At 39.2% G+C, this 25,750-nt stretch overlaps 1 protein-coding gene across 1 annotated transcript; it reads left to right on the top strand.

Moving 5' to 3' along the window:
* Window positions 1-1,265: 1,265 nt before the first annotated feature.
* LOC139720673 (sialin-like) lies at window positions 1,266-21,752 on the top strand. Its single transcript, XM_071632032.1, has 9 exons — window positions 1,266-1,298; window positions 9,163-9,370; window positions 10,209-10,322; window positions 11,860-12,018; window positions 14,238-14,372; window positions 14,565-14,772; window positions 17,215-17,362; window positions 18,765-18,879; window positions 21,491-21,752. Exons 2-9 carry the CDS (start codon window positions 9,191-9,193, stop codon window positions 21,641-21,643), a joined length of 1,212 nt encoding a protein of 403 aa, XP_071488133.1. The 5' UTR covers window positions 1,266-1,298; window positions 9,163-9,190; the 3' UTR covers window positions 21,644-21,752.
* Window positions 21,753-25,750: the final 3,998 nt, after the last annotated feature.

Genomic DNA, 25,750 nt, shown 5'->3' with positions numbered 1-25,750 from the left:
ACAGTCGGGGGAGGGGGACACAATGTGCCCCCTTGGGCTTTACAGATGATCGAGATATGCAATTATTGGAGAATGCCTGAATATCACCATTTTCACATGGGGGGGGGGGGGAGGGTGGGACTAGAAATGACGGTAGGCCTAAATATCATATATGCATGTACTATAAAAAATTGTAAAGGAAATCAGGGGTGTATCCAGGATTTTTTCTGTGGGGGTCGTGATCAAAAATTTTGGACCTTTACCTTTGCGAGGGAGCGGAGGAGGGTGTTGGAGGGGGGTGTCCCCCCTCCCACGGTAGGGAGTTTTTGAATTCTATATCTTAAAATGGGGCCATTTGATGCATACAAAAGTGACTTTTTTGGCATGGCAGTGTGGCTTAGAAATAAGATATGGCATACTAGAACTAAGTTACGAAATTTACAAGGTTTTTGACAATTTGAACACCACCTGGTCACTTTTTTTCCCTGTTGTATATAGGGCAAAAAGACCTCGAAAAACAAAAATGTCTTTCACAAAAAGTGGACCTTTTTGAAAATTTGGGCGGGGGGGGGGGGGGGGTCGTACGACCCTCCCTACCCCCCCCCCTTGCATACACCCATGGAAATACAGTTAAATATATGAATAAATGAACAACATTGCATTAATCATTTTTTATGTCTTTATCGAAGAAAAGGCTTAATATCACATACAAACAATTAAAGAATAAAACAATGAATGCATTATAACTTGATAAATCAAACAAGGTAGTAGTATGCATTAAACATGAACTTATTAAAGTAGATGCCAAGATAACAATTTCTAAAGGCAATTCGTTTTTTTTTTATTAATCATTTTTAACTCTTGACATTACATCACACTGTGAGCTGTGTCATGACATTAGTATAGGCCCCAATATATTCTTACCCCTGACATTTTTACCTCCGACATTTTGTGCCTAATAGCACCATTGCACTGGACGAGGAGCTCCACCACTGATCGATAGTGTTTATAATATTTCCCTAGAGTCCCTATATAGATATTGGTGACCGCGAGCTCACCAGAGTTTGCGGGGTGGGGGAATGGGGTGGGGTGGGGGGGGGGGGGTGGGGAGCAGCGCTGCGTTCCCCAGGCTCGGCCATTCCCTCCCACCATCCCCCCCCCCCCCCCCCCCCGCACTTTTTACGGACATTGGTACGATGTACCGGCGGCGAGCGGAGGATCTTGAGTTCGCGTTGGGTGAGTATACGTACGTACATGTAATTGTACATTGAATTGAAGTGCGACGTGTTACGCGGCATCATTTTGAACTTCTTCAGAAGGTAATGTATTTCTTTGTAATTTACACATCGAGTGTTTGGCATGACATATCTAGGCTTATTCACACAGGTAAATGTATGTATTTCCATTCAAGCGTGAGACTGTTCAAGGTTTTGTAAGTAGGACTCTTAGACTCTTGGTGTGACACTAACGACGTTGGAGTCTACGTGACGTTGCGTTGTCGGGCGTTTATCAATGCTTATTGTTCAGTCCCATATATTGTAAAGTGCGTTAGTTTGCTTGTACGAACTCCCTCCCATCGATGAACTTGTCACCAAGTTTCACCACCCCCTCCACACACCTGGAAATCGATGGTGAGAAGTGCCGTGGAAGAGCACACACAGAACTCTCCATCGCACAGACATCACCAGGAAGGCAGTTAGCACAAAGCCATGGCATCACTGCACCTACAGAACAGCTGTACTGTCCACACCGTCCTGGGTCATGAACATTGAATCCTGCCCTCCATCAGATGATCAGTGTCTCGAATGATCATGCATCATTCCCTCACAACTCAGACCATCAAAGCCCAACTGCTCAGCGGGGTATTATAATTTATATATCCAACCAACTCTCGCCTTCACATCATAAGAGGCAAAACAAGCCCAGGAATGCAGGATGCTGGCTGCACTGATGAAACAGTTACCCACCTGGTGGGTGAATGCTCACTGTACAAAACCTCAGAGACAGAGACAGCTTCCTCAGCTCACCAACATTAACAAGTGGCCAAAAGCGATAGAAAACACACCTCACCAAAACTGCAACACCACCCGAGTGCTTTACCAGACCCACTCTTGGATCTTGCTGCAACTCCACTAAAGGCACTATCTCCCTCTCTGACTGGAAAAACCCCCCTCTGTTTCATAACCTATCTCTGAGGCTTTCTGAGCTTTCTTTTCGACATAATGATACATGTACATACCAAACGTATAGCCGTGTAGTACCAGTACCATAATTGTTATCCTGTTGTTTTCCTATTTTTATCCTGTGACCTTGTGACTATTCATTCATTCATAGACCTCACATTTTAGACAACTCTGCAACTTTAGCAGTTCTCCTGACTGGAGGAATTCAAGCAAAGAAGGAGGATTAAGCTTGTCCCATACATTACAACCAGCATATTGATGATGCTGGTGCAGTGGTGGTAGCTGGTGGTGTACTATGCATGATAGGACTAGTAGGAGATACCCCAGACGTTGTTTTTTTTTTTTTGGTGGCTCTAAATTCTGTACTCAGAGGGTGAAATTTCGGTCGAAATAGCACCTGTTATCCACAAAGTCCTGAAAATTACGAATTCGGTAAAATCATGAACATTATTCTCTGCGATTTTCATGATTTTGGGAAAATAGAAATTTGACTTCAAATAAACTTTGAATTTACAGTCCTGACATATCTAGAATCTACCCCTCTCCAAGAAAGTTGTCTTTTTGCACGGTGTAAAATCGTATTATAATTCTGGACATGATTTTCGTAATGGAATAATCACCGTCTTTGGCACCTTATCCTTGCGCTAGAAACACAATTCATACCCATGAATCACCGTACACACTCTTACCGAGCGGACAAAGAAAAAAATCGGCAAATGAGGCTCAAATTTCGTATTTTAAAGGGTGTGTACAGTTCTGGTCGAGGTGTAGATTTAGCTTTTAACATTTTGCGAGATATTCAGAAACCGCTCTATGAGATGTAAGGGGGAATGCAGTTCTAAGGGGTATCAAAAGTTTATTCGATGAAAATCGGTTTTGAAATGGCTGAGATATCCAAAAACAAGGTGAAACAAAGAGATCCTATTAAGTTGTGGCATGTCACCTTTTATTATTAGCACTTGTTTGGATATCTCAGCCATTTGAAAACCAATTTTCATCAAATAAATGTTGAATCATTCTTGAAATTACATGCTCTTTCATATTTCATAACAGGCTTTTCATTATCTCACTTAGGAATGTTCAAAACATGAATCCCTACCTCAACCAGTACTGTACAGTCCCTTTAAGGTATAATGTCTTAGAGCCCGTTTACACCGACTTTTGGGGCGGCCCAGGGCCGGCCTAAAAGTCGGTGAAAAATGCACGCTGGCCCAAATGCGGTACCAAATTTGGTCCCGCATTTGGACAAGCTCCGGAGGTTGTCTCGGGCCGGCCCTGGGCTGACCTGTTCTCGGTGTAATCGCACGCTGGCCCAAATGCGGTACCAAATGCGAGTCCTGCTTCCCTTCCGCAGCGATCGTGACGTAATTGCGTAATGTTATGAGTGCTTATATTGTGCATGCTGTCTTGTCTTGTCTTGTCTTGTCTTGTCTTGAAGGAGCGGAGAATTCTGTCCTGCAATGTCTCACAATGTTTCATCTCTGTAATTTTTTTTTCCTCACTCCAGAAAATTTGTGCATAGGTAAGGATGGTGAGAAACTGTGAAATTGATTTTTGTTGGGTAGTGGCGGTGATGTGACGTTATTTGTGATTTGAATTATCCCAAAATCCATGCTCTGTCTCGGACAAAATAGTCATTACATCCCCAGGTATTCAGTATCATGTTAGTAAAAGTGATCGTGACGAAGATGAAAATAATTTTGTGTAACGTTAGGCCTATGCTCCTGACCTGATTGAGGTTGGATGAAACCGCGGCTAACAAACCACTGAAGGATTACGAATTTAGTGACATTTTAAAATTATGAAAAAAAAATAGTATAGGTTTAGGTACTATGCTAGAACGTCAGTACTAAAATTGAGGATTGATGTTCACAGAATTGCATACGTACACAATACACATTTCCCGCAGGCGCGCTCCAATTATGTAAATCATTGTTCACATGCAGAGCGCCGCTATTACTGTCAGAATATTTATATATAGGCCGGCCCAAATTCTCGGTGTAAATGCACACCGAGTACCGCAATTTGGGCCGGCCTAAAAGTTGTCAGGCGGTGTAAACGGGGTCTTAGACCTGTACTTCAACATTTTGAACAGTTCACGCGATAAAACCTTGTGAAAAATCAACAACTTCTTCGAAATCAGAGGTAAATTAAAATGTCAATTTTTTTGCGTGTTTACATTTTTTTGTTGCATTATTTTGCAATTTCAGTTCTGTGTGGCTAATAATTTGATCTGTGAGGCTGATAATCTATGATATGAGGTGTTGCGCTTATTGAATGTCATTAGTACGCAAAAATGTGCATGTCTGGAGTTACCATGCTGTCCAGTAGTACCATATCTATACGTACCGTATATAAAGATTCTAACGTCGATTACCGTTAAGTCGCCACTACCTATAAAGTCACCAGACATTCACATCGCATGTAACGTGCGCCGCGATTGGAGATCAACTGGGGCGACGGATTTTCATTGCTCTCAAAAGACATTCCTGATTCACCTTTTTCCTCCATGAACACACAAATAATTGTAATCCAAATGTATTTCACCATAAGTAATAGGTGACAAAACCATTCTTAATGCGAGAATGTTTTTGATTTGGAATGGATTTCAGGTGGCAGATTAACAAAGTTGTTCAAACGCGATGATGCACAATGCATCCTACATTGAACTTTTAAAGTGTGTGTATAACACATCCGCTACTAACAGGCGCGCCGGAAGCAGTTTTGGATTGGGGGGGGCAAACACTGGAGGGGGCTCAAGATTAGACCATGCATATGTTACACAATATACACATACACACACACACACACACACATGCACACACATCTATTATATATATATATATATATATATATATATATATGTATATGTATATATGTATATATATGTAAAGTGGCGTACGGTGGGTCGAAACATGGGGGGTACCATCAAGTAATTTTGACGGTCTGTATGCTTGTGCGTGTGTGCGTGAGCAATAATGGGACTACAATACATTACGGAATGTGATACATTCAACAACGCAGTCATTGAGGAACATTGTAAGTTTTCCTTACGTGGATTATGGACTGACGGTGTGAAACGATTGACAAATTATATACTGTCAGCAACATAAGGTGAATGGCATAACAATAAAATGCGAGCGAGCGAAGCGAGCGAGCTTGAAAATTTGATATTCTACAGTTCCAAAACTGGAGTTTTAATTGTAGCTATATATTTCGCTTTGGAAATAAATGGGGGCGCATCGGGCGCATCGGGCAATTATTTGCAGCAACATTAGGAGAATGGCATAACGATTCAATACGAGCGAGCGAAGCGAGCAAGCTTGAAAATGTTGACATTCTACAGTCCCAAAACTGGGGTTTGTAGCTATATCTTTCACTTTGGAAATTGATGGGGCGGTGCATCGGGCGCAACTGCTGGCAATTACTGGCAGCAACATTAGGAGAATGGCATAAGGATTCAATGCGAGCGAGCAAAGCGAGCGAGCTTGAGAATTTTGACATGTTACAGTCCCAAAACTCCCGTTTGTAGCTATATCTTTCGCTTTGGAAATTAAGGGGGGGCATCGGGCGCAACTGCTGGCAATTACTGGCAGTAACGTTAGGAGAGTTGCATAACGATTCAATGCGAGCGAGCGAAGCGAGCGAGCTTGAAAATTTTGACATGTTACAGTCCCAAAACTCCCGTTTGTAGCTATATCTTTCGCTTTGGAAATTAATGGGGGGGGGGGGGGCATCGGGCGCAACTGCTGGCAATTACTGGCAACAACATTAGGAGAGTGGCATAACGATTCAATACGAGCGAGCGAAGCGAGCGAGCTTGAAAATTTTGACATTTTACAGTCCCAAAACTCCCGTTTGTAGCTATATTTATCTTTCGCTTTGGAAATTAAGGGGTGGGGGCATCGGGCGCAACTACTGGCAATTACTGTCAGCAACATTAGGAGAATGGCATAACGATTCAATGCGAGCGAGCGAAGCGAGTGAGCTTGAAAATTTTGACATTCTAGAGTCCAACAACTGCCGTCGTAGCTATGTTTTTCGCTTTAGAAATTAAGGGGGATGCGCACCGGGCTCAACTGCTGGATGCGAGCGAGCGAAGCGAGCGAGCTTGAAAATTTTGACATTTTACAGTCCAAAAGCTGCCGTTTGTAGCCATACTTTTTCCCTTTTATTAATATATATACATATTTATTTTATTTTCTTTATTTATTCATTTATTTTTATTATTATCATTATTATTATTATTATTTTTTTTTTTTTTGGGGGGGGGGCTTTTTGGGGGGGCAAAAATGCGTTTTGCCCCCCCACTTTTTGGATTGGGGGGGCGGCTGCCCCCCCTGCCCCCCCACTTCCGGCGCCTATGGCTACTAATACGTGGTGCGCTATGGCTAGCGAACTACAACTGTAATACAGTGCCTATCGTTAGTTCACCAACCTGGGAGTGCATTGGAAATACACGCAAGTGGCGACTAAGCCAGTAAGCGGTAATTGATGTTAGATGTAACGGTTACAATGTAGGCATTGAATTTACACATAGTACAAATGTACCTAATCTAAAAGCTTGACTGAAAGATCGGTAGCTGTATCTGGTGGTCAGGGATTTGTTCCGCGGAAACGGCATCTGGCTTCATGGATCCCCTGCGAGGAGAGCGACAACGTCAAAAAACATAAAAGACTCCTTCGGACAGACAGATCTTTCTGTCTTTAAAGCCAGCTAGGATCTGATCTGGTCTCGTCTGTTCCGTAATTATACTAACCAGCAGAACTAGGCATCTCTTCAGGGCAGTGCGCATGCATCCGTGTCCGTGCCTTAATTAGCAAGCAGGGTTAGGTTATAACTTGTTTAAGGCCCTAGCCTAGGTTTAGGGTTAGGTTAGGGTTGTATTTATGGGTAAATTAGTCAAGGAACATAACTGACTCATTAGGAAGTCTTTCCTACAATAAGAGAGAGTTCCATAGAGTTCCATGTAAGGAAAAAAAAAAAACAAAGGAAAAAAGGGAGAAAGGAAGTGTGAAAGATGCCATTACGGCGTGTGGAAATCGGCCCACCGCACGCCACTGTATCAATCGTTAACGATAACGATAACGTTAATCGTTAACGATCACCCCGTCACTGTACAGGCATACTAACCTGGAAACATTGAACTGCACATTACTTGAATATGAGACCACTCTGAAGCAAATAATTTTCACACAACAAATGTACTCTTAAATGAATCCCACGAGGATTGGAACAATCATCCCCCATCATTCCCAATGATTCCCACTGATCAGTTACAATGTGTACTAGCCATCCCCTTTAAAAGTAACACAATCTAGGCAGGGGTGGATCCAGGAATTCTGTAAAAGGGGAGGGGGCGCAAAGCAAGGGAGCATAGGGACCTATCCCGAGCCAGGGCCGGGTCTGTGTTTTTGAAAGGGGGGGGGGGGGGGGCAGTTTATATTTCTGGTGCCACTTCTAGGCTTCATCAGCTGACAAGCAAAGGAAAGAAAGAAAAAAGGCCTTAGCTGGCATTTTCTTGTACCACTACTGGTGTGAATTGGCTGACAAGCAAAAAAAAAAACAACAACAACAAACAAACAAACAAAGGCTTGAGTGCTAATTTTCTCATTTTTCATGCCACTTCCGTGTTTCATCAGATGACAAATAACACATTTTCGTCATTTTTTTGTACACGATCGATGAAATTTGTGAGGGAATGACATGGTTAGCCCGTTCGTTTGCATATTAATACCCACTGTACAAGAACTGTTTAGCAGAAATTACCAAAACTTCTAAATTTCATGACTTCCTTATTTTTCATCTGATTTCAGTAAAATTTTTACCGTTGAACGTTGCTCTTTTTTTTTTAATCAGACTAACTTATATTTGGACTGGATTTCCTTTTTAAAGAATAATAAACCAACCCACAATGGATAATCTTGTTCTGGTATTTGGAGTTCTATAGTCCAGTACTAGTGCATCAATAGAACATGCCCTAATTGGTGTAGTAAATAGGCTCCTTGATCTACAATGCATTTTTCCTAGGTCGAGGCCCTAGAAGTGGTACTGGATCTAACATCATTAGACTCACCATACTGATTTCTCGTACACAGAACTCGAGTAACGATGTCTTGTTTACTTCCATTACCACTGACACAGCCATGTATAAATATGTATTGTTGAGCAGAATAGCATACTTTCTGTATTCTGTGCTCTACGCACGCATATGTTGAAAGGCTTGGCCTTGTTGACTCAGGACTACTACAATTGTACATTCCTCACTGCATGAATCTCTGCATCATATCTAGACAAAGCGTAGACACGCTGTGTAAAGCGTTCAGGAAAGTGGTACAAATGTGTGTTACTGTACCGAATTTTTTCCACAATCACATGATGCAATCTAACCAATCACAAGGCATACTTTACTCCGCTATTAATAATCTAGTAGGGTGACATGAGATCAATAAAGGGTTGCAGTGTTTGCTGGTACACTGTACAATGTATCTAGATGTGAAGGACCAATATCATGACACATTGCACTGCTTTTGTAATTGGTACTAAGAGCTCAGCTCTACTGCTGCAGCACAGTTGCAGTTTCATCAGACACAACTCATATGCTCTGCATATGTATCAATGACCCAGTGTGATTGGACATGTCACTTGAAGAATACCTAATAATGAATTGCTGTGTGGAGAAACAAGTCAATTCCCTGGTTGATTCACCGAGACATTCTGAAAATATGATGTTATAAGTATATTCCTCAGTATTATTTTTTTCTGGAAAGGAAGATTTTAAATGATATTGTCTCAATTCTAAGGGAATCTTGGTTCAATGCTGATAATAGATACAGACTGTGCATGATTGTGACCATTTTGTGCTAGTACCTAGAGTTGGTCATTTTTACTTATTTTTAACCCAAGGGGTAGAAAGTAAAATGTGTGTCTCTTGTTTTGTTATATGTGCTAATTAGATATATTCACTGATTTTCACATATCTTTATTATTTGTATCTAGAACAAGCAAAGCTGTTCCAGGTATCAGTATGCCTCTGAGTAAGTCCATTCGGATTGTGGCACTTTGCTCATTGGCAAACTTCATCAATGCTGCCGATCGTGTCATAATGCCTATTGCCATCGTGCCCATGGCTGACGTCTACCGATGGAACATGTCTCTCCAGGGCTGGATCCTTAGTGCATTCGCTTATGGCTACATTAGCAGTCAGGTTCAGTTTGTCTCCTTTGTTTTATCATTAGATACTGGGCACACTTATCAGCATTAAGTACATTCACCGTCCTTTGTGTGGAATACTGTCGCCTGAAGTTGTTATGTTTCAGTTTCAATGGAAATTCTGATAATGTAGTCGATTCAAGTGTCCTTAAATCAGGGAAAGAATGAATTCTAAATGGTACATCATAGCAAGACATTACGCTATATGAGTTTGCATAAATGTGATAATTATGATAGAATAGTATTAGTAGTAAGTAATACTTTTAGTAGTCATACATTCCTAGTGGTATTTGTAGTAAGTAGGAGTAGTAGTGGTGGTAGTATTTCTGTTAACTGATTCAGAGGCGCATTTTTCAGTTATTCCTGACAATGCATCATTCTCTGTCTTCTTCTTTGCATAGCTTATGAACCTACCTTGACTAAGCCTACTGCTTTTCATGAAGGTATTGAAGAAAAATTTAGCAGTTACTGTTCAAAATTATTTCACATTAAAGTGATGTATAATTTTCATATACCTGCCTCTCAAAGTGGTGTAAAGACTGGTTATAGCTCACAGTTTAGAAAAAAGAAAAGTCTTATTAGAATTCATCCTTACAAAATTTTAACTAGACTGGCAAGCTGAACATGGAAAATGAGATAATTACTCATGTTTCTATTGTAATATCCAATAATGTTTGTATCAGTGGTAATATGTAGAACAAAGCTTTGTGAAAATAAAGGCACTTTTGTTTGTACAATACAAGGTACAACTGTTGCAATTAACCAAGTGCTGGGGGTACTTAGTTGTTCAGAGAAGCCTAATTATGATATTTCTCTCCAATTTGTCTTTCCAGATTATAGGTGGTAAAGCTGCACAGAGGTTTGGGGGCAAGCTCACTCTTGGTGTAGCAGTAGCAGTGTGGTCATTTTCTACATTTATCACCCCTGTTGTAGGAGGATCATTCACAGTAAGTCATGTAGCATCGCCAAAACTTCACCCTTTTGTCTCAGAACTGTACACATGCAACAAACCTCAAAATTTCAATCACCAATGACAGAATTTCTGACCTGAGAAAGCTTTTGAATTATATACCAATTTGGTGAAATAGAATGAAAGTTTATGTTGGTTTGTAGTTTTGATTTCAGCAATATCTGTGTATTATAGTCCATTATAAAAGTAGAGGTGTCAAGACAGAAATTACCATCATAATTAAACGTTTTGGTATTATCATGTAAAATTGCATTTATAAAGCCATGATTTAAAGGGCAAGTCCACCTTCATGTACATGTGGATTGAGTGAACCCAGCAAGATTAGTAGTACATATTAGTGAAAGTTTGGGGAAAATTAGACAGTCTGTTCGAAAATTATGAATTTTTAAAGTATCTGCGCAGTGACTGCTGGAAGAGAAGACTACTACAGTGTATGATGTCTAGAACAATATAGAGAAGATATAAAGAAAATTTCACAAAATTTCATTTTTTTGGGGAAAAAAGTGCACATTTCATTTACTTGTCACTTACAAATGATAATATCTTTCCCCCTGCCTTCTGAAAGAGGCAAGTCAAGTGTCCTTGTATTATGTGAGGAAAGTGAAATATGTTGAATTTTGTTTATATTTTCTTTATTGTTCCTCACATTGGACATCACAAGCCAGGGGCAGATCCAGGAATTCCTTAAAGAGGAGGTGCCTTTACAAAATCAAAGTGTAAGGGGTGGGGGGGGGGGGGGGTGGGAAGGGGTGCACACGCCCCCATTTTGGTCTTTTCATTTCTTTTGTTTAAACGAAAATATGGGGGGGGGGGGGGAGAAGTTGCATGCTGGGAGCACTCCCTCTGGATCCACCACTGCAAGCTGTACATATTTTGTAGTAGTCTTCTTATCCAGCAGTGACTGAGCAGAAACCTCAATAATTCATAACCTTTGAACGGATTGTCTGAATTCCCCCAAACTTTCACTGATTTGCTCTGCTAATACGCATTCACACAATCCACATGTCTATGAATGTGGACTTGTCCTTGAATGCTGGCTGTCTGTAAGGGGATTTTAAGACCTACAGTATTGATATCTTTATTGTTTATGTAAAATTATTATTATATGACTTGAATATGTGCATGCTAATGCTAATAAGCCATTGCAAAGGTGGTTCATATCAACAATGATATTCAGTAGCTATATTATTGGAAGGCTCGTGCTGGTCACTGTAAGACGGTTTAAATTTCTCTCTCTCATGTTTAAAAAGCATCAAGGCAAGGAAATCGTACTCTTGAGAGGCATGTCTCCTTTCATTCATACAGTTTCTTTGCCCAACAGTTTCAGTTGTCTTTGGCAAGCGTGCAAATGAGTTTGTAGCATTGTTTCAGTGTGTGCTGCTTATGATTAGGTATTCACAACTTAGATGAGCAAAACCCATATCCTTTTTCAATGCCTATGCAATTATATATCGTGAAAGATTACAAGTTGAATTAGTTCCATGTGGTCTTATGTTTTTGTTCTTTACCATCAGGTTCTTGTCATGTCGAGAATGATCCTTGGTTTTGCGGAGGGATTTTGCTTGCCAACTATCTTCCACATTTTTGCTCACAATGTACACCCTGATGAGAGATCTACCTCGTTTGGTTACCTGGTGGCTTTAGGCTCAGTTGGGCAGACCGTGGCTGCTTTGGTAAGACAGAGGGCCTACAAAATGTATAAAGACTCCAATGGAAATGCCCTCTCATGTGACCTTTCCCTTTTTCTACTTTTGAATATGCTTTGTACATTGAATTTTGCTCACCATACAAACTTCTGGAAAGTGCCATCCAACTCTTCAGAATATTCATGTGATGCGATGAAGAGCTTAAACCTCTCTCATACCTACAGTGAACTCTATGTCACAGGAATTTGAGGTATTTTGATGGTGAGTCAAATTTTACCAAATGGTTGCCATGGTAATCTGGTTATGCAGAGCAGTCTTCTGAAAGTTTTTGATTATCTGTTTATTTATTTATCTATTATTATTATTATTTTGGTTGAAGTGCTACAGGCAAGTGATGGCCACAAACTTTAACAGAAGGGCCTCCCAGGCCACCCCTCCAGATCTCAGCTTTCAACCATGCGATCGTGACAAAAAAATTGGTGCACACATTGCCTATGACGTGATCTAATGTACCATGAAGTTAATTTTTCGAACGATATTATCATTTATGCTAAAGTATGCTAAATTATGCATAATGCTGATGAAATCAGACAATTTGGTATAAATCACTAAATAAACCACAAAACAGGCACATTTTTTATGTAAATATTCTTTTTAGTGCCCTTAGCAAATGTAAGAGAAGAAAAATAGTGCCATGGGAAAAATTCTTAAGTATTTTATTGTTTTTTGAATTTCTTATATATTTCCTTTTTTCACCTTTATATTTTTCATTCTTTTTTCACCTTTATATTTTTCATTCTTTTTTCGATGAAATTTGTCCCCAACATTGTTCCAAACAGGAAAAAATGTTATTAATTGATTTTAATCAGTAAAACCTCAAAATAATCATGCTTTTATGAAATTTGCCTCTAAGCACAGTTTGCATTGGAATTGAACACGAATTCACATTTTTGAGCAATTTTTGGTCTGACATACATGTACGTACAATGTATTTATGCGCAACTTCAGAACGGCACGCCCCAGCATCCCAAATTTGGTGTTAAAAAATGCGGGAGACTCGAAAGAAAAAATTCATGGAACATCGCAGCGATAGCTTTCCGCAATAGCAATTCATCGCCCCCCCGGCCAAGTAAAGGGTTACATTGAAAAGTTTGTCCCTGGATGTATATTTGGGATCATTTGCAAAAATAAACATACACCTCCTCAGGTCAAGCTGTGCAATGGAGCTGCACAGTGACAAGGCCTCCCTCTCGACTTATTATAAATATGATAAATGCAACATCTGGAGAAACACAATCTGAAAGGTCTTTGCAAACATGTTTTGATAGTGGGTATTGAAACATGGTTCAAAGATGGGAAAGATGATGAACGCAGCCTTTGTCTTGCCTGCATAGTGGAAGCGAGACATATGCATCACTCTTCCGTTGTCTTTGTCTGTGATGATGGTGGCGTCAACAATTTGGTGTACTCTCTATAACTTTCCACAGCTTTGAATTATGACCACCAAATTAACACCACAGATACATAGCCTAAAAATGCTCGTCAAGGTGTAATATGGTGATGTCCGCCAAGGTCAGAGGTCATTAGTTCAATGAACTTTCCCTGGTATACCTAAAGCATTGTACTCACAGTATTGTGGTCTCAATAATTATATTCCTTCCACAGCCTTGAGCTATGACCACCAAATTCAGACCACATATACATCATCTAAAGATGCTGGTCATATTAGATTATTGGTGCAGGCTGACAAGGTCAAAGGTCAAACGGTCGATAAACTTACCTTGAAAAACACTAGTACTCACAAAGTGCGATATGCAGGCCAGACATTGTCTGGCGTTTGCCTTGGTGGTTGTTCTTAGTGTATAGAAGTAAATTCCTAGCATGTATATTACATTCTTGCAGTCTGCTTGTTTTTAAGTGTTTGTATAGATTTGTACATGTTTTTGCATTTTTTATGGAACTTAACCAGTTGAGGACAGACTGGTTTTGCTACAACATGCATTTCCCATAGACACTTGACCAAGTTTACTCGGGACACGTCCTCAACTGGTTTAGAAAAAAGATCATTTAGTCAGGCAAATGCATATTTTACATGATTATGAAATTGCATGTTTGTCGCACTTTGTGTGATCTATGATCTATTTAACCTGAACATACAAATAGGGCCTTCTGGTAGAAACTCAGTGTTCATTTGTAACATTTCTGTACACATGATGAATTCTATTCAAATTTCTTTGTTTTGGTAGATTTGCCCCCGTCTCTCCTGGGCCATGATGTTCTACACCTTTGGTGCTATTGGACTCATGTGGGTGGTGATCTGGGTAATGTTCTACCCAAAGGACAGTCCTGACAATGATCCAGAAATGCTCCTTATGCCAAAGGTTTGTTCAGTACAAATGAAAACAGTTGATTTCACAGTGATTATCTAGATTACCCAAAATTGTTTTTTTTGTTTTTTTAATGGAGAGAGAGAATTCCATGTGTGACTGCATACATATACACCATACCTCATTTCAAGCCTTTATTTTCCTTGACATGATACTGTTATTTTTTCTCTTGTGATTCCTAACCAGGTTGACACAACAAACAGCGTGTACTGGACAAGCTACATCTCACATCGTCCACTGTGGGCAATGTATATTGCCCACTTTGCCATGAACTGGTCAAACTATATTGTGTTGTCATGGTTACCAACATACTTACAGAGGCATTTAGGAGCCAACAAGCAAGATGTTAGTTTTACTGCACTGCCGTATCTCATGAACTCGTTATTTGGTGTAGGTGAGTAGATCATGAAAGCAAATGATTAAAGAAACCTTAGGAAACAGGTCTGGAATATCCATGTTTTGGCCCTGTTACGTATAAGTATGGTTGAATAATGAAAGGACTGATGTATCAGACTCATAGCCCATTTAGTCTAGGTGGGCTGATTCCACCCCCATCCCCCCAGGATCTTGGCCATCAGTTGGTACGTGTGACACCCACGTCATAATCTACAAGATTCTGTCACAAGAGTATTTGAAATTATCAGTATTTAATTCAAATCAATTAATTATGCCAATTAACCCCTATATCTTATTTTAGCCTGTTAAACACTAATCAAAAGCTTTGAAGTTTTTTTTTATTGTGGTTTGTGTATCTGTTTTAATATATTCAACAATTGTACATCGTAAAAACTTCCAAAAGGAAGGTAGATTCTTATATATTTTATTGTCCCCGCCGAACGAGTTCGAGCAGGGGACTATGAAACGGGCTCCGTACGTGTGTGTGTCCGTGTGTCCGTCCGTGTGTCCGTCCGGGTGTGATCAAAATCTTCAATTTGCTACTTCTCTGTCATTTATGAGCCAATTTTGATTCTGTTTGCTTTATATGATAGCACTACATGGGAGCTTTGAAACTTCTACGCAGAATTTCAGTTGTGACCTTTGACCTTTACCTTTGACCTATATTGTACATTTTGCTACAAAATGCCACTCCTTCGCCATTTCTAACCCGATTTCGATTCCGTTTGCTCTATGTGATGGCACTAGGTGAGGGCTTCAAAACTTGTACACAGAATTTTGACCTTTGACTTCTTTGACCTTTGACCTTGATTTTTGACCTGTATTGTACATTTTGCTACAAAATGCTACTCCTTCGCCATTTCTTACCCGATTTCAATTCCGTTTGCTTTATGTGATGGCACTAGGTGAGGGCTTCAAAACTTCTACACAGAATTTTGACCTTTGACTTCTTTGACCTTTGACCTTGATTTTTGACCCATATTGTACATTGGCCACAAAATGCTACTCCTTCGCCATTTCTAACCTGATTTCGATTCTGTTTGCTTTATGTGATGGCACTAGGTGAGGGCTTCAAAACTTCTACACAGAATTTCGACCTTTGACTTCTTTGACCTTTGACCTTGATTTTTGACCTCTATTGTACATTTTGCTACAAAATGCTACTCCTTCGCCATTTCTTACCCGATTTCAATTCTGTTTGCTTTATGTGATGGCACTAGGTGAGGGCTTCAAAACTTCTACACAGAATTTTGACCTTAATTTTTGACCTACATTTTCTTGTACATTTTGCTACAAAATGCTACCTTTGCCATTTCTAACCCGATTTTGATTCCGTTTGCTTTATGTGATGGCACTAGGTGAGCGCTTCAAAACTTCTACACAGAACTTTGACCTTTGACTTCTTTGACCTTTGACCTTGATTTTTGACCTATATTGTACATTTTGCTACAAAATGCAACTTTTCTTTGTTGTTTTCAGAATTGCTTATGTATTTCTTAGTTTTTTACCTTTTTTTTCCTCTTTTTTCTATGGGAACTGTCATGGACCACTTTTCTACCATAATTAGTATAAATTTGATCAATCAAAGTTATGGATAGTAAAATTAGTCAGATTTTTATGAGTTTCATGACAAAGCACTGTTTTCCCGAGGAAATGTACATAAATTCACAAAATTGTGCCCATTTTGGGGTGACATGCCATTATCAAAATGGGCATGGCTCCATAACGGTACACGCGGACAGAGCAAATTTTGTCTCAAAAGTTGCATGATCCTTGAAAGAAAAAAGGACAAGAAGCCTCATGATCGTCTTCTCATGTTGTAGAATTATTGTGTGAAACATCAACCCCGGCTCTTTTAGGATTTTTAACAAAATTAAAACCAATTTGCTTCGAGTCATGTTTTTTCAAAAGCACCCATGAGAAGTTTCAGTGGCAATCCATGTATCTTTGCACTCGAGTTTATTAGGGCTGCTTACTGGAAGTGCTTTGAGAAGGAGCTTTATATTGATTGGGAAGCTGATATGTCACGTTGAAGTACAAAGGTCCATTCACATGCTGGTATCTTGCATTCTTTATGTATAAGCTGGTATATTTTTAATACATGAAATAGAGTGTTACTGGAGTGTGCTATTGATTTGGAGGGTAAACGGATACAACAAAACAAATAGTAATTTCAGGTGTTGGATAGTTGTTGAAACAGTATGATTAGACTACCAGTAGTAACCTGTTTTTTGTTTATTCTTGTTTTTGTTTTTTTTGTTTTTTTCATTTGACTCGTGAAACAGTGATATGTTTTCGTTTCTTTCACTAAAAACTCATGTACATACGTAGTGAACATAAAATTATAAAATTGTGTTATTGTGTGACTTCCTAATATGAAGACAGACGTAATGAATCCATGATTGAGTGGATGTGTTCTACGTCTTCTTTCCATACAAAGCGGCTGGACACTATGCAGACTACCTGATCACCAAGAAACACTGGACTGTACTCTCTGTCAGGAGAATAATGACATGCATTGGACTTCTTGGCCCCGCCCTCTTTATCATGCTCTTTGGTTCTGTGGATAAATTAGGCTTAGCTGTCTGGTGAGCTTCCTTTGAAACATGATATTATCTATTACAAGTCTTTCCTTTAGGATATGATAGTATGACAATGTATTCACTTTGATAAGGATGTTGCTATGTGTGTGTGTATGTTATTACTGGTATTCCCAGTTTGATACATTTTGAGAGGGAATGATGATTGATGGCTATATGCCTCTCTCTTTTCAGTAGTGACTCAATACTTTCTATACAACACAAGGATTAAAAAGTGCTATCCTATGAATATTATGTGGGGACTTTGGGCTGGAAATGTTATTGTTCTGTGTATGTACCTGTGGCTTTAAATATCACCTTTCCCCAATATCATTATCTAAAAAATTCCAGATGTGAAATACAGTGTTGTAGTGATTCAAGACTTCATTGCATGGTAATGCCTCATGACATTAATCAGTGAAAGTGAGAAGGAATTCACTCATTGATGTCATGCATCAGATGGACAATGTATGATGGTAAAGATCAATTTGTATCAATTCACCTTATTCGTGACATAATACAGTTTAACACTTTGGTTTAAGCCACTATTTACAAAGCAATGCAATGTACAGTCATTGTTTTCATTGGTCGTTGTAATCTCATCACATTGGGCCATCTTTTCTAAACTTACAAGTCTGTTTTAAATAGCAAGCCATGAGATCTGTGAACCGACATCATAAACAGATGATTACAACATTGCACAATCATATCCAAATTCTGGTATTATGATTTTTCAGAGTCTCAAGTTTCTAATGATCTGTAGTTTGTCTTCATTTCTGTAAAAATGAAAACACACTCACACACAAAAAAAAAAACCCTTAGAAATGGTTGAGTTCCAGCCATAAGAGGAACATAGGTTTGAGGAAATTGATCTTGAAGCCTAGATAAAGGCAGACATGTATGATATGAGGCAATCAAAACTAACAAACCGTCAAGATAAACCGCTTTAACTATGCACCTCTGGAAACCTGATAAACTTTGTATCAAAAGATATCCTTAAATTGTGAAGTTTTGACAGTCTACATTTTAATCAGATCTTGAACTTTTCATATTCAGACAAAAATCAATTTTAATTTTTTTCACCAAGATGACTTGGCAGTTTTCTTGTCTTTAGACCTCTGTCAGGGTAATGTGGTGAGGAGTCACATGTAGAGGTGTGAGGAGTCACATGTAGGGGTGTGAGGAGTCACATGTAGAGGTGTGAGGAGTCACATGTAGAGGTGTGAGGAGTCACATGTAGAGGTGTGAGGAGTCACATGTAGAGGTCATCAGTATGAAAGGTCATCACATGATGTCTCTGAAAATAGCATTTTTCCTTTTTTTCATTGTTTGCTTGATATCTTAGGAAGTCTGAGGTGTTCTAGTCAGAGATGTAATCTTTGATATGATTTTGTTTTGTCTCTAAAAACAGCTTCATCTCAATCTCCTTGGGCCTGTGTGGCTGCAACTCCTCTGGTCACATGAGCAACCATGCAGATGTTGCACCAAATCATGCTGGGATTACATTTGCAGTGTCAAATACCCTGGTGAGAAACTTATGTGTCACTTTTAAAGGCCCTGCCACACTCTGCCAGATAGGCTCACCGTACAAGAAACAGGCAATATTTTGCTCATCTGTTCAAATCGTCCATCGGAGGGACAAAGTGTAAATTTTCCGTTTTAGAAGAGCGTACATGCACTGTTATGGGGAGAACAAGACAAACAATTAACAATGCATGTGGGGCAATTATGTACAGGACAGAGGGACGTGTGGAACTCATGAGAAACGAATTATGAACCACATTTCCATGGGACAAAACACATGAGCAACAAATAGGCGATGCACGAGACATACATCGAACGTCAGAGAACCATGCGTATGTGCTCAATGTGCTGGACATAGCCATTCCATCCGTTCCATTGTCTTGCAGCAACATACTCTACATGAGACCTGGTGGATGGAAATGCATGGAAAATGACAGTACATATATAGACAGTACATATACAGTACAGTACATATACAGCATAAAACATAAGACAATCGGGCAAGGGTCAGCCGATGCTATCCGTTTTTGGCAAGACAAAACTTTTTGCATGGCTGCTCTGACTGAAATCACGGGAAGATAAACGTCCATCAAGGGGATAAAAAGGACATGAAACACATGTAAACAGATATCAATGGATGCCAAGAATCAACTTTCATTTCTCATGCGTTTGCCATATCTGGCAAAGTGTGACAGGGGCTTAAGACTCTTTATTTGTCTAAGGTCCCCAAATGAAGAAATCTTAAAAGATATTCTTCTTTATGATCAGAAGTGACAAGGCCAAGTTGGTGCTATTTGCAAGTAAATTGGGGACTGTAGTTTCAAGTTTGTTCATGACGTATCTGGAGGTGCCCCCCCCCCCCATTTTAGAAATCCCATGATACATACATTTACACTAAACTTTTTGATGATTTTGTCATTTGTAATGCTCTGTACTACTAAAACAGTACAGAACAGAGTGAAAATTTATTTTTTCCATCCCATTACCATCCTTCACATAGAATTGCTCCTTTTTGATTGGCATATTTCAAACGTGTTTTTCTTCATATGTTACTGTCAATGTCAGGTGTTATGAATTTCTTCTGCAAAAAGAAAGAAGGAAATAAAGAAAGGAATTAAAGATAAGAAGTGTGCTGTATTAAGGAATACATATATTGTAGATTTACTTTAATATCTTGTAAGGTATGATGGGTTATTAGATTAATCTAAGTTGTGGTGGAAAATAAATTTGAAAAACGTAAGATCTGGGGTGGTATTCTGAGGTCGTAATTAAGTCTGTAATTAACTTCGTAATTAAGTCGAGAAGTTAATAGGCCCTTAATCATGGGCAAAATCGGTATTCTGAGGACGTAATTAAGGTACGATTAAGTCTCTTATAATCATCTTAGGTTCCTCCCATCTAATTGTTATTCCATCCAATCAGACGCGTTGTTAGAACCCAAAATGATGATCATGCGTGCAAATATGCCCTCAATTGCGCACTCATCCACACACCCCCTGCAATTACAATGCAAGAGCTCTGTGCGCACGCTGCGGTCTTTGATTACAACCCTTCACCTACACATGCGAAGAGCTCACATAAAATGACAAAATTCCCGGAAGATGGCCTATATTTCTTTTTTTCTCTGAATTCTACGGATACCATGACAACAAGACTCAACCGCTCCTCGGTTACCAAAGATGGTAAGCATCTTTGTGGCCGAGAAAAAACTCTGTAATGCGTGATATCGGAGTTACTCCGATATCACGCATTACAGAGTTTTTTCTCGGCCACAACGATGCTTACCGTCTTCTGTAACCGAGGAGCGGTTGAGTCTTGTTGTCATGGTATCCGTAGAATTCAGAGAAAAAAAAGAAATATAGGCGATCTTCCGGGAATTTTGTCATTTTATGTGAGCTCTTCGCGTGCGTAGGTGAAGGGTTGTAATCAAAGACCGCATAACTTTCATACTTAATTACATGCTCAGAATTCCGATTAGTAATTAACTCTGTGATTAAGTCCTATCAGAGGTGTACGCGCATTGATACGCGCAAGTGCGTAAGACTTTCCCTGCCAAAACGCTTGTTGTCATGGTAGTTAATAAACCCCCTACTTAATTAAGCTCTCAGAATACCAATTCGCTGATTAAGTGCTAATCAGACACTTAATAAGCCCTCAGAATACGGCCCCTGCCTCTTTAACCCTATTCTAACTAGGCTATTTGAGACCAAGTTTTTGTGAGGGGAGGGGGGGGGGGGGTTCAATTTATAAAGAAATACAATTTGCATGTTAGCTGTTTTTGGACTGAAATGCATTTCCAAAACATTTGCATAACTTCAAAATGGTGTACCTGGAAGTAGCAAATACAACTTGTAGGTCTCACAATATGAGGGCGACTTTAAAGAAAAAAGACATGAAATGGCGGTTTAAAATCTTTGCACGTTGTGGAATCATCACCTGAAATGTCGAGAGGGGGTAAATTTGACTCCTCCCCCAACAGTTAAGATAGGGTCAAATGATTTTTAACATCCAAGTATTCTCATCATTTTGGATTGAAAAGTCAGCCAATCACACTTTCGTTTCAAGAAGCTATTCTCAGTATTTCACTCTGTTTCCTCCCTGAATGATCTGTAGGCCACATTGCCTGGCATGGCTGCTGGTCCTGTCACTGCAGCTATGGTAGCCTACTCTGGAAGCTGGTATCCAGTCTTTACTGTAGCCTCAGTGGTCAACCTTGGTGGAGCTCTCTTCTACTTCAGCCAGAGCTCTGCTAGTCAGGTTCTCTGAAATCTTCTGCTACTATTAACGCTGCATGAATCAGAGTGGTGCTTATTACCACACTTGAAACAATGAGAAAGTTGTTTGCGACAAAACATTTCTTTATTAGTGAAAATATGAGCACATTTTTGATAATTACACATGATGTAATGGCCTCTGGATTCTTCATGTACTATGACATCTTTTGCTCATCAACACAGCTGTTTTGAACACACAAGTGTGATTTGATTGAGACAGTTTTCCTATTTTCACTTTTGAATGAATTGTCACTTGTCTTGTTTTTCTTTATTTAGTTTTAAAGAGAATTTGTCATGCTTCTCTGCAAAACCGTTTAGGGCTCTTCGACCTTGAGATGGCAAAACAACGTATCTACATCCAAACTCATTTCCAGTAAATCAAGCTTGAAGTTTCGCAAACCTACAGCTCTTTTTCTGTTTTCGTTCAACACTTCATATCTTACCCTAGAAGGACCAACAGTATCAGAAATACATTGCATGCAAATTGAATTCACTAGACCCTTCATTTTTAGAATTATTTGCATTTAATCAAAACATGCGTTGTTATGCCGTCTCAACATAATAATACAGTCAAACCTGCCTTAGCGGCCACCTGTCTATAGCGGCCACTGAAAAATCACCCCGAGAGAAAAGCCCTGTTAAAGACCCTGTGTATAGCGGCCACCTGTCTAACGCGGCCAGCGGCCACAAATTTTGTTTCCCGTGGTAGATTTTAACCTGTCTATGGCGGCCACAGAGCTGGTAATTCAGCATGTTTTTCTGATTTGTGGCCGTTCCAGTCATTCATGGGCAACGTTAAGTGATCGCCACCGCTGTATTCATCACTTATTCAGTCATAATAATGCGCTAGTGTTAAGCTTTCTACACGACTGTACAACATGCTACTGTGCAACAATTTCATAGACACGGGCATTCTTCAATACATGAAACACACGTGTGCATACACTGTACGTACGCATGTACATGTACACTATGTACTTATAGATGTATACAACGATGATACATGTACGTGTACATGTATAGGCAATTCACACATATAGTTGGATAACCTGTCTGTAGCGGCCACCTGTCTATAACGGTCAATTTTTTCGTTTCCCTTGGGTGGCCACTATTGACAGGTTTGACTGTACTATTACCATTGATATGGCAAAACAAAGTAAGTCTCGACCACTGGCGCGCCTATATTGTATTGCAATGTCGATATCCAAGCACTTCTGCAGCTGCATGTGGCGCGCAGCCTATTACAGCGTAAACATGCAGATGGCAAAGCAATGTATCGCATGTATACGTTATTTTGCCAAGTCCTATGCCATACGTGTGTTGAACAGGGTCAAGCATATCATCGCTTACGTTGTTTTGCCAACAAAATTTGAGCAATTCCCACTGGGAGGGAGCGTCATATCTCAGTAACGGAATGGGTTCTGATTTCAAGATTTGGTCAAGAGTTAGATTTTACTAAAATAAGCTGAAATATGTAACTAAGTCAATTTTCATGAATTTTCGACAAATGTTTTGCCATCTCAAGGCCGTACTGTTGTTGAATCAAAGTCAAAGTAAACCTTATCATGAACTTGAATTCTCTCTAAAGTTGAATCCTAAAATACAAACAAACAAACATGGCCATGAAACTTTTACAGCACTGCTTAACCCATTCCATACTAAATTCTGAAATTCCCATAGACCTAGTCCACCAGGTTCCTGTATGGAACGGGTTAAGTGATGTGCTCACATATCTGAGGTGACCATTTTAACCCGTGGAGGACGAGTCCCGAGTATACTCGGGCATGCGTCTATGGAAAATGCATGTTGCAAAATCAGTCCCTCCTCAATGGGGTAACATGTCTAGTGATGACTGTGTGTTACGGAATATTATGCTTGAAATCAAATTGCCATAACACTATTATGACTGATTATCTTACAGAGTTCTGTGAAATTGCTCTCCACAAAGCTCTTTCACTCTCAAAATGTGTTGTACAGCCTGTACTATTGTTACTGTTACTAGGTGCATGTGAGCACTCTTTCCATCTCAAGAGAGGCAAAACACACATTTAGCAATTTCAAACAGTTTTTTTGACATTTTGGATGTAAAAATTGTGAGATTTGAGAAAAAGTTACAAGTCTGAAAAATTTACTTTAGCACTATGAGCAACCTTTCAGATTCATATGTTTTGGGATCTAAGTAATAAGTCATGTGGTGCCCCCACCCCCCTCCCCCCCCCCAAAAAAAAAAAAAAAAACCCAACAACAACAACATCAAACAAAGAAACAGAGAAAGACTAATTATCTGCCCAGAGATGATGTTGTCAGGATAGTGTTATGTTGCAAAAATATATTAAAAACATACCCACTCCTATGTAGATGAATTGTCCATTGATGTCATACTTTGATGTGATATTTCTGCCAGATGTCACCGTTACTTTATGTCTAAGAAAAGAGACAAGGTTTAGCCATTGCCTTATCAATGGGGAATGTATAATCCCAGTTTGACTGCGTAGTTATTACTTGGTCATAGTACCTTTGTATCGCATACACTATTAGGCCTTATACAACAGGCTGATGTCTTAGTGTGCCTATTTAGGTAGATGAAATCAGGGTTTTGTCCCAAAAAAAAAAATAGGGGTAGATCATTAATGATGAAGAATGGCCTAATTTTAGTGTGCTGTTGTCCTGCTTTAAAGCTCTTGATATAATGTCATAGATATGTTTTCATGACTCAAACTATGGGAGGGAGACCTACAATTGATGAATAATTTGTTCATAAGATTTTTTGTTTTGGGTAGGTAACTGTACCACACAAAGCACAGTTCTTGTTTTGACTGGCTTGTGTAATCATTGTTTGTCCCCAGATTGGCAAGTCTTTTATTTTGTTATTTTACTAGTAACTATCTTGACATCTTTAGATATCCTAGCATGTCCAGAGAGTAAGGTGTTGACGCTTTACATTGGTCACAAAATTAGCTGTTTGAGGAAATGTGTCCTACTCCTTGTATTAAATCAAAGCTTTTTTCCCAAGGGATTTTTGTGTGATTTAGCTGCCAATGTGGCATTCTTTCAGTGAGTGTCATATACCAGAAAGGGTCTGTTTAGAAATGTTCATTCATGTCTATTCCATTTTGTAGGATGCAAATGGCAGTGTACAGTGTACCTGACATGAATGAAAAAAGAAAAGAAAAAGAAAAGTGGTTGTCGATTAAAGGGTCGAGTTATAGTAGCATTATCATGGGAAATTATATACACAGGTAAGCTAGTAGATGAATTCTAACATTTTCAAATGGAAATCAATTATTTTTTTTAACATAGTAATTGTACCATATTGTATACATGATTTCTGTCATCAGAGCTGCCGAGTCATTTTATAAACCAGTGTGGTTCTAATGCAATTTGAATGATTTTAAGCACATTATAGACTTAATGTGAATCCAATGCAAAAAGGATGATTGCAGTCTGCATAGAAAATGCCTACATCTTTAGAAGATATTCGGAGGCATATAGTAGTCTCATGAAGTAAGGGATACTTGCTCTTCAAATCAACCTCAGTTTGTTTAAAACATGATTTTTTACTGTAAACCAGCACTATGAGACATCATACAATATCTGATAAACTGTACAGTCTGACAGGCATAAATATGTATTCTGTGTTGAAAGTAGCATGCCATTATATTTTTAGAAATTTTTGAGTTCAGGTAGAAAGAATGCATGGATGTCTATACCAGAAAGTACTTTCACCTTATATGGCCCAAGTTTTGCATTGCAGTGCATGACAATTTTTATTCATTTATTACTCTTGTTTTTTTTCTTTACAGTACTATACTTTCATTGTCCTCTCTTTCTGGATGTAGCACAGTAGCAATCATAATTTTCAATCTGTGTTATCAGATCAACTTTGTACACATGACATACAAGTGCGGCACTTTACATGCACTGATTATGTGTGAGCCCTCAAAAAATAGGTGAAACGGGTCGACGTTATCACTATTGAGCTTTTCATTTTTCCTGAAAGAGCAATTCTACATTTTTCTAAGGTTTCAGATCATAAAACAAACGGGAAATTGTGCTTTAAGCAGTTTTTCTAGACCACTTTTTTTGTAGGATAGTGTGA

This window comes from Diadema antillarum, unplaced genomic scaffold (genome assembly GCF_040938485.1).
Source record: "Diadema antillarum isolate AM-2024a unplaced genomic scaffold, OU_Dant_1.0 scf00000011, whole genome shotgun sequence".
In the NCBI taxonomy this organism is placed as follows: Eukaryota; Metazoa; Echinodermata; class Echinoidea; order Diadematoida; family Diadematidae; genus Diadema; species Diadema antillarum.
Note: the sequence above shows the minus strand (reverse complement) of the source record. Positions and strands in the feature narration are given on the sequence as shown.